Raw genomic sequence first — 20,402 nt, forward strand, 5'->3', positions numbered from 1 at the left:
ACTTCGCAGAAGAACCAGGAGAGAGGGATCTGTAGGAACCCCCCCCCCATCCCCAGCCCCCGGCACTCCCCACTTGTGCATCCGCAGTCAGCAGGTCACACATACACAATAGCACAGCAGCCCCCAGCTAATGAGATCACTTTACTTTTACACATTGCAGGCATGTGAACTGATACACGCCAACCAGTGGCGGATTTAGGGGGGGGCACCAAGGCACGTGCCCCCCCCTGTCATTTTTAGTTGATTTTTGTATTGCTGATTTAGTGCAGACTGACATGCGGACGAGCGTCCGCATGTCAGTCTGCGGTCTCGTTTCCTCCCCTGCTGTTAGGAGGGACACAGAGGGCACAGTGCACGCCTCCCTGTGTCCCTCCTGGGTCTCCGGCGGCCGCGGGTCTCATAAAGGAAGTGCCGTTCGTGAGCACTTCCTTTATTAGAGTGACCCGCGGCCGCCGGAGACACAGGAGGGACACAGAGAGGCGTGCACTGTGCCCTCCGTGTCCCTCCTAACAGCAGGGGAGCGGCGGCGGAGGAAGCGGGGGGGACGCACTGAGGGGGCATATCTGGCACTGGGGGGGAATATCTGGCACTGGGGGCATATTTGGCAGGGAGGGGGGGGGGGGAATATCTGGCACTGAGGACATATATGGCACTGGGGGGAATATCTGGCACTGGGGGCATATATGACACTGGGGGGGGCATATGTGGCACTGGGGGGGGGCATATGTGGCACTGGGGGGGGCATATGTGGCACTGGGGGGCATATGTGGCACTGGGGGGCATATGTGGCACTGGGGGCATATATAGCACTGGGGGGGATATCTGGCACTGGGGGCATATGTGGCACTGGGGGCATATGTGGCACTGGGGGGGTATATGTGTACCTGGCACATGGGGGGGGGGGGGGGGGGGGCGGCTATATTTGGCACTGGGGGCATGTGAGTACCTGGCACCGTGGGGGAATATCTGGCACTGGGGACATATGTGGCACTGGGAGCACAGCCCTAGCAACAAGGACTACCTCCTAGCAACGAGCATGACACCCAGTGCATGAAACCCCTGGCAACGAGCATGACACCCAGTGCATGAAACCCCTGGCAACGAGCATGACACCCAGTGCATGAAACCCCTGGCAACGAGCATGACACCCTGAGCATGAAAACCCCTGGCACCGTGCATGGAACCAAGAGCATGAAACCCCTGGCAACGAGCATGACACCCAGTGCATGAAACCCCTGACAACGAGCAGGTATTTGAAAAGTAATTAGAAGCCTTACTGTAGGACTTAATGTGTAATGGGCATTACGGTGTGTGGCATAATGTATCACGGATATTGCGGTGTGTGTCATAATGTGTCACAGGCATTACGGTGTATGGTATACTATATCGCTGGCATTGTGGTATAATGTCTCAGGGTCATTGCAGTGTGTGGCATAATGTATCACGGACATTGCGGTGTGTGTCATAATGTGTCAGGCATTACGGTGTGTGGTATACTATATCACGGGCATTGTGGTATAATGTCTCAGGGTCATTGCAGTGTGGCATAATATATAACGGGCATTGCGGTGTGTGGCATAGGGTATAACGGGCATTGCGGTATGTGTCACAGGCATTACGGTGTAGGGTATACTATATCACGGGCATTGTGGTATAATGTCTCAAGGTCATTGCAGTGTGTGGCATAATGTGTCACAGGCATTGTATGTGCTATAATGTATCGGGCATTGCAGTGTGTGGTATAATGTATCACGGACATTGCAGTGTGTGTCAGACATTGTATGTGCTATAATGTATCAGGGGCAGTGCAGTGTGTAGCAGAATGTATAACGGGCATTGCAATTCCTGTCATAATGTGTCACAGGCATTATAGTGTGTGGCATAATGTGTCGGGGGCATTACGGTGTGTGGCATAATGTGTCGGGGGCATTATTGTGTGTGGCATAATGTCTAAGGGCCATTGCAGTATGTGGCATAATGTATACTGGGCATTACTATAAGGAGGAAAAATGACAAATAATGTAAGGGGCATGAATCAGGATTATTTTTCTTTCCTGTGGTGGCCAACGTCTGGGCGTGCAGGTTGCAAAACTGGGGTATAAGGTAGTCTTTTCCTGCAATACCACGCCCATTCCAACGAAGCCACGCCCATTCCAACGAAGCCATGCCCCTTATGGTGCCCCCCCTGTAATTTTTTTCTGGATCCGCCCCTGACGCCAACTGTACTTATTACTTCTTTGTGCGGCCATAAGAAATGATTGGGTCTAAGATCTGATAAGTAGTAAATATGCCCCATTATATAGCACAGTGCTGTACCATATCAACTGCTTGATATATGGTATAATGTAAGCTGAATAAAGTCTAAAAATTCATTAGTCTATGAATGTGGGACCCAAACATGCTCCATGTACCTTCCAGTTTGTAAAATCCTGATTTGGGACATAAGAACTACTGTGTATGATTCGCACTGTATCAGTGAAGTGACAGCAGCCCTCCTTCCCTCTGGACTGTCCTTGCACACAGCAGGAGTGTACCAGTAACCTTATTGGTTAGCTATTTCCTCTGTGTGCTCCAGGTCAGCATGTTACATTTTACCTTAACCCTTCAGCTACCACAGCAGGTGATAAGTTGGAACGGTGACTGATATGGCAGCTGAGCAAATGGCATTATAAAAAAAAAAAAATGTGCCTCACGGGGCTGCAAGATCTTTTCTGTTATTGGAAACAAAGATGCAGTAGCGGCTGATACATACTGCTTCATTATCCAGACACCTCCTATACCGGACTCCCCCCTATAGCTCGTACACTTGTTTCTAGAATGTCATTTTAATAAGCTAAATCCAGTAAGAAGAAAGTGTTTTTATTCTCTGTCAAGGCTACAGAGTAGCTGCTGTCGTACCCATGTTTAAAGTGATACTGGGTAATGCTGACATTAATAGGACACTCTGGGATAGGTGGTAATAATTGGGTATGAAATGAAAATCCTGAAACCGTCTTCAAAGTGTTTTACAGTAAGTAGAAGATATATATTACATAATCTTAACGTGGGTCAGCCAGTTTATCACAGTCTGGAAGCATCTGTCATGTGGCCTGCATAAGAATGCAGCTTATCAGCTAGCTAGGGGAGATCCCGGAGATGCTGCTGATTAATACTCCCATGGCATAATCTCATGGCTGCCCAGAGGAATCTCAGGTCATGTTCTGACAGCGGCTTCTTTATAGCCTCACGCCCATGACCTAAGGCACATCTCGGACTGTGCAAGCTGCCTAGGGACTGTGTAACTGAGCTATTTGATAGGATGCTATTTATTTCCCTCTGCCCATTGGGGGTGATTCAGACCTGATCATAGATGTGCTAAATTTAGCACATCTATGATCCGCTTCCCTGACATGCGGGGGTACGCCCAGCACAGGGCTAGTCCGCCCCGCATGTCAGGCCTTGGCTCATTGTACAAGTACAAAAGCATTGCACAGCGGCAATGCTTTTGTACTGTTAGAGTAGCTCCCCACCAGCGCAGCTCCTGAGCGCTGGCAGGGAGTTAGCTGTCGCTGCTTGGGTCGCAGCGGCTGTATTTGACATACGCAGCCGCCGTGGCCCGTCCCACCAACGGTCCGGGCACGCCTGTGTTGCCCGGACCGCGCCCCCTAAACAGTGGCTAAGCGCCGCCGGTACGCAATCCCCCCCCCCCCCCCCCCGCCTCTGCCTGCCAATCAGGCAGAGGCGATCGCAGAGCTGAGACAGCCATCAGCGCACTGCAGCGTCGGCGCATGCACAGTTCTGACCTGATCACTGCTGTGCGAACATGCACAGCAGCGATCAGGTCTGAATTGGCCCCATTATCCGGATGTGTCTGGAGTGTTACTATAGGGTCTATTCATGAAGCAGTGAAAAGAGAGAAGTGAGCCAGTGGAGACCAATCAGCTACTCTGTATAATTTTACAGTATTAATGTTACTTCAATGCTGACTGGTTGCCATGGGCAACTTTTCCACTGTCTCGCTTCTCCTTTCACTGCTTCTTGAATAGACCCCAAAGGGGTCTATTTATTAAACCTTGGTAGGAGCCAATCTGCTCCTAACTGCCATACCACAGGCTGTGTTTGAAAAATGACAGTTAGGAGTCGATTGGCTGGTACTTTATCACCATCCAAGGCTTAGTAAATAGACCCCAGTACCTGTTCCAGTCCCCAAAGCCACCTCAGTTTTATCTGCCACATCTGGTCCCACAAGGCCGGCTGATTTATTTGAAACCCCTCCTCCCCACCTTGCATCTTCTGGTTGTCAGTGAATTGATAGGCTACATTTATCCACCAAAATGGCTCTACTGTGTGTAGGTGACACATACACTTTACTTGTCCTTCTGGTGATTGAGAAAGGCACTGTTAACATTCGGCACTGGCAAAACCACCTGCAGCTCTGGGGCCCATGGGTAAGATGATAAAAATAACTAACCAAGTACAATGATTTTATTTTGTTTAATACGTTATTTATATAGCGCCAGGATATTTGGATGCACGCTACAATTTGAAACAAAACAGTAATGAAATAACAGATGGACAGAGGGTACAGGGCAGGGATGTGCGGTGAGGTAAATGGCTCGGGAGGCACTGGCTAGTACCACAGCCAGATTTGCACTCACTATATGAGCCTATGGGCTAAAACACACTACCCGGCTTTTGCCGGCCGGGAAAAAGCCGGACGGCTTTTTCCCGTGCCGGCATTGTAATGAACAGTGTGAGGACTAGTGTCCTTACACACTGCACGGCCCCGGCCCGGCTGCCGGGTTGCAGCCGGGTCTCACCACTGGAAGGTCCGGCTGCCGGGCGGGCGCCTGGCCGTCTTTGCAGCCAGTAAACTGTGTGTGTGAAGGGGAGCTTTCACACACAACGGTTTTTTCCCAAGCCGTGTCTAATGCTGCACATGCGCACAGCATTACACACGGCTCAAAGCTGTCCTGTGTGCGAGACTCTGCCGGTTTCTCCCGGATGGCAAAAAGCCGGACAAAGTTTGTCCGGCTTTTTGCCATCCGGGAGAAACCGGCCAGTGTGTTACAGCCCATAGGGTTCATGTGGGCATTATGCACAGGTGCAGCAGTATATGCTGCTAGAAATTTGGTGAGGGTGTGGGTTTTTTTTTTTCTTTCCCCCAGAGATGTGTGGAAAAGATAGGCAGGGGAAGCACTGCCCCACCTATCATAGACTTTATTACTCCAGAGTTTTAACCATACAAATGGTTAGAACAATGCAAAGAGATATTTTATAATATATTCTTTGTTTAGCATGTGCAGATGTAGCTATGCTCATCGTGGCTACATCTGCACTAAATGAGCACTCTTGGTGCAGCTAAGCACACTCACACCTAGCGTACCAAGCTGCGGCATTTGCTGCTCCCATTCATGCGAATGGGGCACATGCGCATCTAAAACGTACATGCGGTCATGCCTAACAAAGCGCAATCGTGGTAAGATTTAGCCACGATGAGCGTAGCTCTATCTGTACTTTTATATAGTCAAAACTCCAGCTTATGTGTTAAGGGCCCTACATGCTGTGCGATTTGAAAAAAATTTCAGTAATGATTCTTTGCATACACACTGAACGATTTGACATCGCAAACATCAATATCGTCCAAATTGGCATGCAATGATAAATGATGATAGACCAACAATGAACGACTGCGGGGATACGCATCGTTAGTCGGTGCCTCCACACTGAACGATATATTGTTTGTTTTTTAACTATATTGTCCATATCGTTCATAAATATCTACCAGTGTGTACTGCCCTTTAGTATGACAAGAAAGGCTCTGCCTCACCACACCGCACATCACTGCTAGAGGGTCCTGCACATAAGCTTACACTTATACATGAGGATAAGTGCTACATATTGTAAATGGTCCAGCCAGACTTGAGAGGTAGGCTTGCCAAGCAAGTCTTCAGCGTGTGCATATGCTGAAAGCTGGCTCCTGGACGATGGGCTGCTTCACTTTTTTATGGGTATTATTAGGGTAGTGGTCCGCCTCTGGCTTTCAAGGTCACATTTATAATATTGTTCTGTCCCCAAACCATAACATTTCTCACCTGCAGATCCTACGGCTTGTTCATTTCTAAGCCGTACTGTATATCCCATGGAGAGATAAAGTGTAGGGGTGAAACCACTCCCCAAGCGGTGCACATAGCATTTCTAAAGTACTAGGCTACCCCTATATTCGCTCTCCCTCCCTCTCAAAGTGACCAATCACTGCCACTGACACGTGTGGCACCATTCACTGATGAACAGCCCATTGGCTGATTCATTGGTCAAGTAGGCAGGATAAACACCCTCAATATGGTCTGACGCACATGGTAGAAGGCACTGACAAGCTTTTTCTCTAATGCGGTGTGCTGTATCGTTCACCTACAGTATATGCACATTTAATTTGTGTGGGGGTTTCAGCTAATTCACTTGAATAGTCACATTCAACACCTAAGTCCAAATATACTCATTGGCTCACTTTTTGTATATTCAAATGACATTGCAAAACAAATTGTTGTAAATGAGTTAAAGCTTAAAACCATCCTGTGAATGTTTAAGATTTGACAAACCAGAAATGGGATACGGTCGTTAGGTCGACAGTCATTTGGTTGACCACTCAAGGTTGACATGCATTAGGTCGACATGAGTTTCACTTTTTTTTTTTTTTTTGTCTTTTTTTTTTTGTGGACTTTTTCATACTTTACGATCCACGTGGACTACAATTGGGAACGGTAACCTGGGCCGAGCACAGCAGCAGCGGAGCGAGGCACCTTGCCCGAACATGGCGAGTGAAGCGGTGCACTAATTAGGGTTCCCCGTCACTTTACGAAGAAAACACCCCAAAAAGTCCAGAAACTCATGTCGCACTTCAGTGGTCGACCTAATGATGACCTAAGTTGAGGCGACCCAACGACCCGTACCCCCAGAAACCTAAACCTCCATGTCTGTGATCAGAGTATACACAGCTACTACAGGTCATTACATAAACCTTTACAATGTGCCCATGGAACATTTCAGGAAAGTCTTCCAAAATAGCTGTTGTAATTTCTTAAGGGAGCAAACTTTCTCTTAAAGAATCCTATCTATAGTTAGTTTCTCTAACGTCCTAGTGGATGCTGGGACTCCGTCAGGACCATGGGGAATAGCGGGCTCCGCAGGAGACAGGGCACATCTAAATAAAGCTTTTAGGATCACATGGTGCGTACTGGCTCCTCCCCCTATGACCCTCCTCCAAGCCTCAGTTAGGTTTTTGTGCCCGTCCGAGAAGGGTGCAATCTAGGTGGCTCTCCTAAAGAGCTGCTTAGAAAAAGTTTTTTTTAGGTTTAAATCTCAGTGAATCCTGCTGGCAACAGGATCACTGCATCGAGGGACTTAGGGGAGAGATTTCCAACTCACCTGCGTGCAGGATGGATTGGAGTCTTAGGCTACTGGACACTTAGCTCCAGAGGGAGTCGGAACACAGGTCCTCCTGGGGTTCGTCCCGGAGCCGCGCCGCCGATCCCCCTTACAGACGCTGAAGACGGAGGTCCGGAAAGCAGGCGGCAGAAGACTCCTCAGTCTTCATGAAGGTAGCGCACAGCACTGCAGCTGTGCGCCATTGTTGCTACACGTCTCACTGATTCAGTCACGGAGGGTGCAGGGCGCTGCTGGGGGCGCCCTGGGCAGCAATATTAAATACCTTTAGTGGCAAAATAAATACATCACATATAGCCATTAAGGCTATATGTATGTATTTAACCCAGGCCAGTTTTCTTAAAACCCGGGAGAAAAGCCCGCCGAAAAAGGGGCGGAGCTTATTCTCCTCAGCACTCAGCGCCATTTTCCTGCTCAGCTCCGCTGGTGAGGAAGGCTCCCAGGACTCTCCCCTGCACTGCACTACAGAAACAGGGTAACAAAGAGAAGGGGGGCATAATTTGGCGATATTGATATATTAAAAGCGCTTATATCAAAAACAACACCTTCTAGGGTTGTTTATATACATTTATAGCGCTTTTGGTGTGTGCTGGCAAACTCTCCCTCTGTCTCCCCAAAGGGCTAAGAGGGTCCTGTCTTCGATTAGAGCATTCCCTGTGTGGCTGCTGTGTGTCGGTACGTGTGTGTCGACATGTATGAGGACGATGTTGGTGTGGAGGCAGAGCAATTGCCGGTAATGGTGATGTCACCCCCTAGGGAGTCGACACCGGAATGGATGGCTTTAGTTATGGAATTACGTGATAATGTTAGCACATTACAAAAGTCAGTTGACGAAATGAGACGGCCGGAAAACCAGTTAGTACCGGCTCAGGCGTCTCAGACACCGTCAGGGGCTGTAAAACGTCCCTTACCTCAGTCAGTCGACACGGGTACCGACACAGATGAATCTAGTGTCGACGGTGAAGAAACAAACGTATTTTCCAATAGGGCCACACGTTATATGATCACGGCAATGAAGGAGGCTTTGCAGATCTCTGATACTGCTGGTACCTCAAAAAGGGGTATTATGTGGGGGGTGAAAAAACTACCTGTAGCTTTTCCAGAATCAGAGGAATTGAATGACGTGTGTGACGAAGCGTGGGTTAACCCAGATAGAAAACTGCTAATTTCCAAGAAGTTATTGGCATTATACCCTTTCCCACCAGAGGCTAGGGCGCGCTGGGAAACACCCCCTAGGGTGGATAAGGCGCTCACACGTTTATCAAAGCAAGTGGCGTTGCCGTCTCCTGATACGGCCGCCCTCAAGGATCCAGCAGATAGGAGGCTGGAAACTACACTGAAGAGTATATACACACATACTGGTGTTATACTGCGACCGGCAGTAGCCTCAGCCTGGATGTGCAGTGCTGGGGTAGTGTGGTTGGATTCTCTGACTGAAAATATTGATACCCTGGATAGGGACAGTATTTTATTGACTCTAGAGCAATTAAAGGATGCTTTTCTTTATATGCGAGATGCTCAGAGGGATATTTGTACTCTAGCATCAAGAGTAAGCGCGATGTCCATATCTGCCAGAAGCAGTTTATGGACGCGACAGTGGTCAGGTGATGCGGATTCCAAAAGGCATATGGAAGTATTGCCATATAAAGGAGAGGAATTATTTGGGGTCGGTCTTTCGGACCTGGTGGCCACGGCAACTGCCGGCAAATCCACTTTTTTACCTCAGACCCCCTCCCAACAGAAAAAGACACCGTCTTTTCAGCCGCAGTCCTTTCGCTCCTATAAAAACAAGCGACCAAAAGGACAGTCTTATCTGCCGCGAGGCAGAGGAAAGGGTAAGAGAGGGCAGCAAGCAGCCCCTGCCCAGGACCAGAAGCCCGCCCCGGGTTCTACAAAGCCATCAGCATGACGCTGGGGCTTTACAAGCGGACTCAGGAGCGGTGGGGGGTCGACTCAAGATTTTCAGCAATCAGTGGGCTCGCTCACAAGTGGATCCTGCAGATAATATCTCAGGGTTACATGTTGGAGTTCGAAAGGTCTCCCCCTCGCCGGTTCCTAAAGTCTGCTTTACCAACGTCTCCCTCAGAAAGGACGTCGGTTTTGGAAGCCATTCACAAGCTGTATTCTCAGCAGGTGATAGTCAAGGTACCCCTCCTACAACAGGGAAAGGGGTATTATTCCACACTATTTGTGGTACCGAAGCCGGACGGTTCGGTAAGACCTATTCTAAACCTGAAATCCTTGAACCTGTACATACAGAAATTCAAGTTCAAGATGGAGTCACTCAGAGCAGTGATAGCGAATCTGGAAGAAGGGGACTTCATGGTGTCCCTGGACATAAAAGATGCTTATCTGCATGTCCCAATTTACCCCTCACACCAAGGGTATCTCAGGTTCGTGATACAAGACTGTCATTATCAGTTTCAAACGCTGCCGTTTGGTTTGTCCACGGCCCCTCGGGTCTTTACCAAGGTAATGACCGAAATGATGGTTCTTCTACGAAGAAAAGGCGTATTAATTATCCCTTACTTGGACGATCTCCTGATAAGGGCAAAGTCCAGAGAACAGCTGGAAGTCGGTGTAGCACTATCCCAGGTAGTGCTTCAGCAACACGGGTGGATTCTGAATCTTCCAAAATCTCAATTGACCCCGACAACTCGTCTGCTGTTCCTGGGAATGATTCTGGACACGGTTCAGAAAAAGGTGTTTCTCCCGGAGGAGAAAGCAAGGGAGTTATCCGAACTTGTCAGGAACCTCCTAAAACCAGGAACTGTGTCAGTACATCAATGCACAAGAGTCCTGGGAAAGATGGTGGCTTCTTACGAAGCGATTCCATTCGGCAGATTCCATGCACGGACATTTCAGTGGGATCTGCTGGACAAATGGTCCGGATCGCATCTGCACATGCATCAGCGGATAACACTGTCACCAAGAACAAGGTTGTCTCTCCTGTGGTGGTTGCAGAGTGCCCATCTGTTAGAGGGCCGCAGATTCGGCATATAGGACTGGGTCCTGGTGACTACGGATGCCAGCCTACGAGGCTGGGGAGCAGTCACACAGGGAAGAAACTTCCAGGGCGTGTGGTCAAACCTGGAGACGTCCCTTCACATAAATATACTGGAGCTAAGAGCGATCTACAATGCTCTAAGCCTGGCAAAATCGCTGCTTCAGGGTCAGCCGGTGTTGATCCAGTCGGACAACATCACGGCAGTCGCCCACGTAAACCGACAAGGCGGCACGAGAAGCAGAAGAGCAATGACAGAAGCTGCAAGGATTCTGCGCTGGGCGGAGAATCATGTCATAGCACTGTCAGCAGTGTTCATCCCGGGAGTGGACAACTGGGAAGCAGACTTCCTCAGCAGACACGACCTTCACCCGGGAGAGTGGGGACTTCATCCAGAAGTCTTCCACATGATTGTGAACCGTTGGGAAAGACCACAGGTGGACATGATGGCGTCTCGCCTCAACAAAAAATTGGACAGATATTGCGCCAGGTCAAGAGACCCTCAGGCAATAGCTGTGGACGCTCTGGTAACACCGTGGGTGTACCAGTCAGTGTATGTGTTCCCTCCTCTGCCTCTCATACCAAAGGGTACTGAGAATTATACGGAAAAGAGGAGTAAGAACAATACTGGTGGCTCCGGACTGGCCAAGAAGAACTTGGTATCCGGAACTTCAAGAGATGCTCACGGAGGATCCATGGCCTCTACCTCTAAGAAGGGATCTGCTTCAGCAGGGACCTTGTATGTTCCAAGACTTACCGCGTCTGCGTTTGACGGCATGGCGGTTGAACGCCGGATTCTAAAAGAAAAGGGCATTCCAGAGGAAGTTATTCCTACCTTGATTAAGGCTAGAAAGGAAGTGACTGTACAACATTATCACCGCATTTGGCGAAAATATGTTGCGTGGTGTGAGGCCAAGAAGGCTCCAACGGAAGAATTTCAATTGGGTCGATTCTTACATTTCCTGCAAGCAGGATTGTCTATGGGCCTAAAATTGGGGTCCATTAAAGTTCAAATTTCGGCCTTATCAATCTTCTTCCAGAAGGAATTGGCATCAGTGCCTGAAGTACAAACTTTTGTCAAAGGTGTACTACATATACAACCCCCAATAGTGCCTCCAGTGGCACCGTGGGATTTGAACGTAGTTTTGAATTTTCTCAAATCTCATTGGTTTGAGCCTCTAAAATCGGTAGATTTAAAATACCTTACATGGAAGGTAACCATGCTATTGGCCCTGGCTTCAGCCAGGAGAGTTTCAGAGTTGGCGGCTTTATCATACAAAAGCCCATATCTGATTTTCCATTCGGACAGGGCAGAACTGCGGACACGTCCTCATTTTCTCCCTAAGGTGGTTTCGGCTTTTCACTTGAACCAGCCTATTGTGGTGCCTGCGGCTACTAGCGACTTGGAGGACTCCAAGTTACTGGACGTTGTCAGAGCATTAAAAATATATATTTCAAGGACAGCTGGAGTCAGAAAATCTGACTCGTTGTTTATATTGTATGCACCCAACAAGATGGGTGCTCCTGCGTCTAAACAGACGATTGCACGTTGGATCTGTAGCACAATCCAACTTGCACATTCTGTGGCAGGCCTGCCACAGCCTAAATCTGTAAAGGCCCACTCCACAAGGAAAGTGGGCTCATCTTGGGCGGCTGCCCGAGGGGTCTCGGCATTACAACTTTGCCGAGCAGCTACGTGGTCAGGGGAGAACACGTTTGTAAAATTTTACAAATTTGATACTCTGGCTAAGGAGGACCTGGAGTTCTCTCATTCGGTGCTGCAGAGTCATCCGCACTCTCCCGCCCGTTTGGGAGCTTTGGTATAATCCCCATGGTCCTGACGGAGTCCCAGCATCCACTAGGACGTTAGAGAAAATAAGAATTTACTTACCGATAATTCTATTTCTCATAGTCCGTAGTGGATGCTGGGCGCCCATCCCAAGTGCGGATTGTCTGCAATACTTGTACATAGTTATTGTTACAAAGATCGGGTTATTACTATTGTTGTGAGCCATCTTTTCAGAGGCTACTTCGTTTTTTGTTATCATACTGTTAACTGGGTTCAGATCACAAGTTGTACGGTGTGATTGGTGTGGCTGGTATGAGTCTTACCCGGGATTCAAGATCCTTCCTTATTGTGTACGCTCGTCCGGGCACAGTACCTAACTGAGGCTTGGAGGAGGGTCATAGGGGGAGGAGCCAGTACGCACCATGTGATCCTAAAAGCTTTATTTAGATGTGCCCTGTCTCCTGCGGAGCCCGCTATTCCCCATGGTCCTGACGGAGTCCCAGCATCCACTACGGACTATGAGAAATAGAATTATCGGTAAGTAAATTCTTATTTTACAGTAGATTACTATAAAAGCTTCCACTAAACTTGTAATCCATTAAAATACGGTAATTAGGACAGACCTACTCTAGTTTCCCTCAACCCCTTTTACTTTACCTAGGGCATGCAGGGATATGTAGTCCCACAACAGCTGGCACGTCACAAGTTGTGATATAATGCCTACCTCTCAAACCTATTTTATTTATTATTTATTAACAGTTTCTTATATAGCGCAGCATATTCCGTTGCGCTTTACAATTAGAACAACAGTAATAGAACAAAACTGGGTAAAAACAGACAGACATAGAGGTAGGAAGGCCCTGCTCGCAAGCTTACAATCTATAGGGAAATAGGCATAGATACACAAGGATAGATGCTACCTATTGCATAATGGTCCACCAGATTGCTAGGTTCTTAATGGGTTGTATGATGATACCCCACAAAGTTATCCAAGTGTCAGGAGGGTGTGAGACTAAAGAGACTGTTTTGTGGTTTTCAGGAGGAATAGTCTTTGCACTTCTAAGACCAGCTGAATAAGAATTCATGTCAGTGGAATTTGTAATCTGTAAAGCGCTTTGGGCCAAAGCCTCCTTCTCACAAAATGTATGTTTTGGATAATGTACAGTGATTATATTGGAATGTTGGCGTAAGCCGGAAATGTCCCAGATTGCATGGACAGGTCATTACTAAGAGCAATCAATTAAGCTTTGAAGGGTCTCCCTTGAAGGACAATAAACTCGTTCCTCTCTTCTTCCCTGTACAGATGTCAATGTTGCCATACGGAAAATCGCCACTCTGCTGAAGCCGGACAAAGATATTATTCAGAATGGAGAGCACATGGTCATTAGAACACTGAGCACTTTTAGAAACTACATCATGGAGTTTGATGTGGGAAAGGAATTTGAAGAGGATTTGTCTGGAGTGGATGATCGCAAGTGCATGGTATAAAATAAGACCAGATTAGTCCACTTCTGTAACAAAGGGGGCCTTAGTGAGCAGCTTAGTTCTGTATCCCCTTAGTGTATTAGCCTCTAGGTAGGTAGTTAATTTTCGTGAATGTAACTTGATTGTAGCAGAGCCGTTCTCTCACATGTTCCTCTATCCTACACACTGTCAACTATTATATACTGGAGTTGCCCTTTGCGGCATCACCCACACTTCCTCACTGTCACGCCTGGCCTTTTAAAAAATGTGCTTTAATTCACTTGGTAAATGGATAATGAGGAATACAGGCAGGAGCATATTTTCTGTAAGCATATATTGCAGGAACGCTTATCTGTCTATGTACTTTGTAAGGTGCTGCGGAAGCCTTGTAGCGCCACATAAATTGATGATGATCATAACGCAGTTACTTTTAGACCTGCAGGTGATTCAGGAAATGAGTGGCTTTGCAGAATATATACCAGCATATTCCGTTGCGCTTTATTAATTAGCGCTATATGTTCTAGATTCATTCCTGCAGATTCCGCAATGTACCTGGGGCCAGGGGCACTATGATCCTACTACGAAGACTCTTGGCTGCTTGGTGCTCTCTGTATTTATAACTGACGCACCAGCACGGCTTATTTAGCTGTTATAGGAGCCTTCCTATATTGTCGCTGTGCGGTGACCTACAGTAACTGCACATCTTTCATGTGTGAATCCAGAAGTTAGAAATCTCATTATCTAATTGGCAGCTAGTGTTTCTGTATGTCCTAGCTGCCTGAAATTGGATGTTTTGCCTTGAGCCCCAAGGTCCTTTAATAATAACACTGTGTAGATCTACTGCGGTAAATAATTTGCTAATAATTTGTCCAAAAAGTAATATGGTGCTTTAGGTTTCTGTGTAGCACAAATGCCGCCTGAGTTTGGCGGCTGTGCGGGATCCTGCCTGAACTCGGACATTGTTTTGAAGGGTAATCCTGTACAAGGCATGGTTTAACCTTGTATATGACTGTGTTTCTTAAAAAAAAAAAAAAAAAGGGCAGACTTCGGGCGGCATCCCACACGGAAGCCTAACTGTCTTCATGACATCCCAGCCTTGATGTTACATTCAATTCTCGATTAGCAGTCACATGGGAATTTGCTCCCAGTGATTAAAGGGGATCAATGAATGGGATTAATGATTCTGTATTGCCCTACTTAACTTTAACTCTCCAATTTAGGGAAATCCTACCAGACTAATGGGAGAGTAAAGCCAACCTGCCTGATACAGCTTCTTTCTTGTGGCCTGATGATGCAAATTGTGTTATTGTTGACCTACCCCTTATGCACAATGACGATAATAGCATTATTGTGAAGCAGGAGGCGGGCCCATGATGCTCCTTCACCTTTGGGAGCCAACGATTGCTGATTTAAGCTTAGTTTATATTATGAGGATGGTTCAATAAGTAAGGAAACATGGTCAAAACACTGAGGTGCATAATGTAATCTGATGTCTGCATATAAAGGGCACATCAGCAGCTGAAATTCGTCGCCAACAAGGTATATGGTGGTAACATCCTGTCACAGAAACAGGTTTGCGTTTCTTGCACTGCCTGTGGTGGATGTGCTTGGCCACCTGGATCGCTGCTCATCTTGAATGTCTGTACTGCAATATCAAAGGCAGTGCACCAAACCCAAAACTGTTTTCATGACATTATCCCTGTACACCTCACCAAGCTTACGATGAATTTCAGCTGCAGATGTGCCCTTTAGACCCAGAAATCTGATCACACTAAACACCTCATTGTTTGTTTGACCATGTTTCTGACAGCCCCACCATCTTGGGACAGTATGACTGATATGAGGTGCAGTCTAATGGCCGTGAGGGGAAGCAGTCAGTGGCCTGGCCTACCTGCTCTGGCCTGGAGGGAATTCAGAATGAAATGGAGAACATTACACACGCGAGAGGTCTTGTTACCTTACTTATTGAACCATCCTGGTACATACATTACTTTATTTATAATGCAGATCAATAGCTAATGTCTGATGTGTACGGTCACTTGTAGGTCCTTCTCTCCTTTGCTGGCCATGGCTGCAGCAGCTGTTTAGTCTAAGGATGCAACCTATGCAAAGAAACCAGAACCGGCATCATTGCGACTTCCTATAGTCTAGATCAAGAGACTCCATTACTACCATGGCCCAAACAAGAGCAAATGGGATTGCAGTATCGGTGGCACATTGGGTCCCAATAAGACTTGTAACAACGTTAAGATGGGGTAGTGTCCAAGTCAGTCAGTCAGTCATAGCATGCCAGTCACTGTGAGGTCTGTGTGTCAGTTTGGATCTTTAAGGAGCAGATTTTTTTTATTTTTTTTAGTATCAACTTGTATATTATAAAGCCTAATGTACCCCTATAATTACTATCGGAAGCTACCCTGAGTTCTATGACTTGTGGTCTCATGAAATTTTATATGTTGTGTGTGGCTTGTTTTTTTTTTTTTTTAGGTCACTTCTATACACCTTATAATTTACACTAGGCATTGCTATATTGGGTGCAGTATGTGCGGCACACACAGAGACTTGAGCCCAAGGGGGTAACTGCACACCCTGCACCCATATTTAGTTGCTTACTACTCCGGAGTCCCACGTTGGTGCTGCTGATGCAGGAGAAATCACTCTGGAAATGGTGCAGTGGCCATTTTCCTGGTGGTTCGCACATGCACACTAGACTAGTCTTCAGGATCATGGCCTGCACAGCGTCTACGGTGCTGCAGAGAGGAGTAGGCCCACAGAGAGGAGTGTGCACACGGGTACCCTCCTCTCTAAGCTGCCCCTGACACTAAGGGTATATTAATAATATTTTATACCTCTATTTATAGGAAAATGTATAACTGTAGATGCTAACTTGCAGGTGTACTTCGTGGTGGGTTTGTGCCAAGTCTTTTCAACATTTGTCATTGTGCCAGGTTTTGTCGGTGTGTCTCATTGTGTGTTTGTGGCAGGTTTTGTCTATGTGCCTCAATGTGTGTTTTATGCCAGTTTTTTTTTCTTTCTGTATGGTCCTTCTGTGTCCATGCCAGGCTTTGTCTGTGCTTGTCAATGTGTCTGTGAATGAGTTACTTGTGTGTCAGTCTAGATTTAAAGTAGGCTGAAACAAAACAACCTTCAACTAAAGTTGGGCAATGGTTGTACCTAGAGGCTGATTCTGAGTTAGAAGAATAGGGGTAACTCTGCACCATGGTGCAAATATATATATTTTTACGTTTAGTATCCCTGGTAATGACAATGTCTATAATATTTGTCCTATTAAAAACACGTTAAAGGTTAAAGAACACAGTACGCAATTGGCGCAAAAAGTACCGCAAGGGTACTCCCTTAACTATACCTTAAGGAATGTACTTATACTGTAAACATTTGTGCAGTGACAATGTGTAGATGTAATGCAGTGTAACCTTGTTAGCTTAAAAGCTGTATGTGCGACTATGACGCTCTGAGAAACCTTTATGCATTTATAATAACCAATCAAATATCGGTCTAAGGTTCTAACGCCTTTAGTGAGAGAATGAACGTTCAAAAAGAATACAATACAAGCTATACACTACCAAAATAACATAGAATATCTAACCAAGTTACTACACATAAAATACAATAAAGACACAATTACTTTTAAAAGGGGAAGGAGAGAGAGAATGACTTATAACATTAAATAAGAGACAATATGGTTGCAGATAAAACTACACATGTGAGGAACAATCGCTGCGCAGTTATTCAATGCTGAGAATCTTTGTGGAGAAAATACTTGACCTTACCCATACTGGCTGTCCCTATATACACAACCCTACAATACCGCATGGGACAGAAGCTAGACTCCATTTTGAGAAAACTCCCATGAAGACTGCAACACATGGTTGAAAGGGGGAGGGGAAAACACCCGGCAGCAGCCATTTTAGATTTGCAGGTCCAAACACATGGCACTCTCTACTACACCACAATCACATAGCAGAAGACACAAGACTCCATTTTATTCCAAAATGTCCAAGCCTCAGAACAATGCATATGTTCTGATTTTACAATTCCAAACCATCTAAATCACCTTTCACAATTTCAATCCAACTTCCTAGAACCATCTTATTCACTTTCACATTCCAAACAACTTCAGTATCTCAATAACCAGAGCATATTCATCACAAGACCAGATCACAATGTAACCACACATCTCAGCCCGCCACTGCCACAAGCACATGCCCAAACGCAACTGCATGGTGGTATTTATGATTAACAAGATATATATTATAACTAACCAGTACAATCTATTGTAAATCACCATAGGCAAACAAATACCACAAATGCTATGCTACAAGTTGTCTAATGTCCCAGCTACCATCACAGATTCCCAGATCTATCACACAAACACCCAACAATCACACAACCAAGTTACAATATCCTATTTAAACCAGAAAGCAATCTGTCTATATTTCCTTATCTAGCCATGTGAATTCAATACTTAGCCTTTGGTGCCTGGTGATGATCCAGCCATGCTTCTGGGAGCTTTGTTCTGAGTGTCGCTTCATTACATCTGTTCTCTGAGGCCACCAGCAAAAAACTGACCCCCAACCCCCCCCCAGACAGGAACTATCCTCCTGTGTGTCTGTTCCTAGGGGAGGGGTCTCTCTCTCTCCTTTGTATATGTTAATCAGGTTCAGCCCTGAAAATCTTAGTAAAAGGTTGGCTTGATCATCCATTGTTCTCAACAAAGTGATCTCAGCTTTTATACATATAATCATATCTATCCGCTGCAATGTCCCACAACTTCACAACCAGCATCAAACTAACCCACACATCATTCTGCTTGCTTCAATACCAAACATGATGGGCGCATCTGGTTCTGTTCAGATAATACATATTCATGACATCAATTCATCAGCCAATTCTAAATCTCCATGATGTCTGGTGCTTGACATTATTATAACCATGTACTGTATGAAACAAGCGCCGAATCCATCTCCGTGCCATGTCCGAGCAAATGCGTGTGTTTCCATATATTGCTGTGCTCGCTGCGCATATTTGCAAGTATAGCGACTTAAATGTGTGTGTGGTTTGTATGTTCTCTCTATGTAATATTTTTGACTTTGACAGTCCACCCTTTGGCAGTCACCAATAACTGCCACTTCCTAAAACATTTCAAAAAGAGAAAAATATATGTCAGGGGTTAATACATTTCCATGGTTGCGTAAGGGAGGAGAGAGGAGAAGGTGTGAAGAGGGTATGACCTAGTGAGATAGCAGAAGCATGTGTGTATGAATCCGTGTTTGGGGGGTCATGTATCATCGTGCCGTACGTGTTTTAAATCAAGCTTCGAGGTATTGCGAAGTATACATTTGAATTCCTTCTTATCCCGTGGTACGGGTCTGTGGATGGGCTGTCAAACTTTACCGAGCTCTTTTCGGCTGTGGTTGTAACAAAATGGGGAAGCACATTTTAGTTGATGATACATGAATGGGGGAATATGTGCTTGCTGATATCTGTGCCTGTATTCCCTATCGACTATGTGTATAATTACCTGAGGGTTGTAGAGATGAAGATAAGACATAATTACGGTAAATGCAGTGGTATTCTATGTCAGGTTAATGAACATTCGTCGATTGAGGTCTTGTTCGGTGTCTGTTGAATGCAGTCTTCTTTGTGCTTTTGCCCATTAGGTGCGAGCAAAAAGCTTTGTCAATGTCCATAGATTTACAAAAATGTTGGGCTAGCGTAATTTTAAAATTTCTAGGGAAACTGGGGATCTATGGCAAAGTTCATCAAATCTCTGGGTATAAGGTTGTCAAAACTTCTTCTTTAATCCATCCGTTGTCTGTATACAGGATCATCAAACTCCTCGTCAAAAGTGGGTCTTTTTACCTAGGAGAAACCGGAAAAACAGGTGAAGGAAACGGACCGTAGAAATCGCATTTTCATCACATCATTGTTTCTACTGTTGGGTCATAAATCAAGTCCATTGGAATTACAGTTTCCTCACTCCTTAGACTCATTACCTCAGGTAGTACTTTTCCAATATAACACAATCCTTCAGAGTTTGGGGCAAGCCGCTCATACGCCTTTCTCCCGCATATGAAATATGCATCATCGGGGAGAACATATGGGACGGAGTAGGACATAACCATATTACACACCTTCCATGTGAAATCTCCTAACCCTAATTCTTCCATCTGCTTAGTACACGTATCAGGTTGTACGATATGTGCACAGTATCCTGGTGATACCTCTCCAACTCTCGTAATCCTATTTCCTAAGGTATACCTATACCGGAAAGATTTTCCTCTACTGGCTATGTGGCGTATAAGCTCTGTATCTGTCGGCATTCTATCTGCTCTATATGAAAAGGTCATGGTTTGGTTACTCCATGACACTTCCCAATTTCCCGGCTTTCGGGGATTGGTAATGTTAAAACATACTAGGGGTCTATCCACATGATATTGGTGGAGCTTCAAACTAGGAGGACTAGAGATATTAAACCTCCTGTCCACCGGTCTCCCACCCTTTAGCTGAAGTACCTCCCCTACCGTTAAAGGAAATGGTACTAGCCCTGATTTGCTATGACCTTGAGGTACTTGAGAGCATACCCAACAATCTGTTTTATTTAACACGCTACGCACTAAGGAGTGATAGTCACTCAATGGATGCCGGTCCATATGGATATTAAAACTGGATTGGCATTTCTTAATGCACCCATCCTCAATTACA

At 46.1% G+C, this 20,402-nt stretch overlaps 1 protein-coding gene across 1 annotated transcript in view; it reads left to right on the top strand.

The window, feature by feature from the left end:
* The window catches only part of RBP1 (retinol binding protein 1), a 67,206-nt gene that overhangs the window by 3,327 nt on the left and 43,477 nt on the right, over positions 1-20,402 (top strand). Inside the window, exon 2 of the mRNA XM_063915637.1 lies at positions 13,519-13,697. Within this exon, the coding sequence (XP_063771707.1) occupies positions 13,519-13,697 (179 nt within the window). The remainder of the gene's footprint in view (positions 1-13,518; positions 13,698-20,402) is intronic.

The sequence above is a fragment of the Pseudophryne corroboree genome, chromosome 4 (genome assembly GCF_028390025.1).
Source record: "Pseudophryne corroboree isolate aPseCor3 chromosome 4, aPseCor3.hap2, whole genome shotgun sequence".
Lineage (NCBI taxonomy): Eukaryota > Metazoa > Chordata > Amphibia > Anura > Myobatrachidae > Pseudophryne > Pseudophryne corroboree.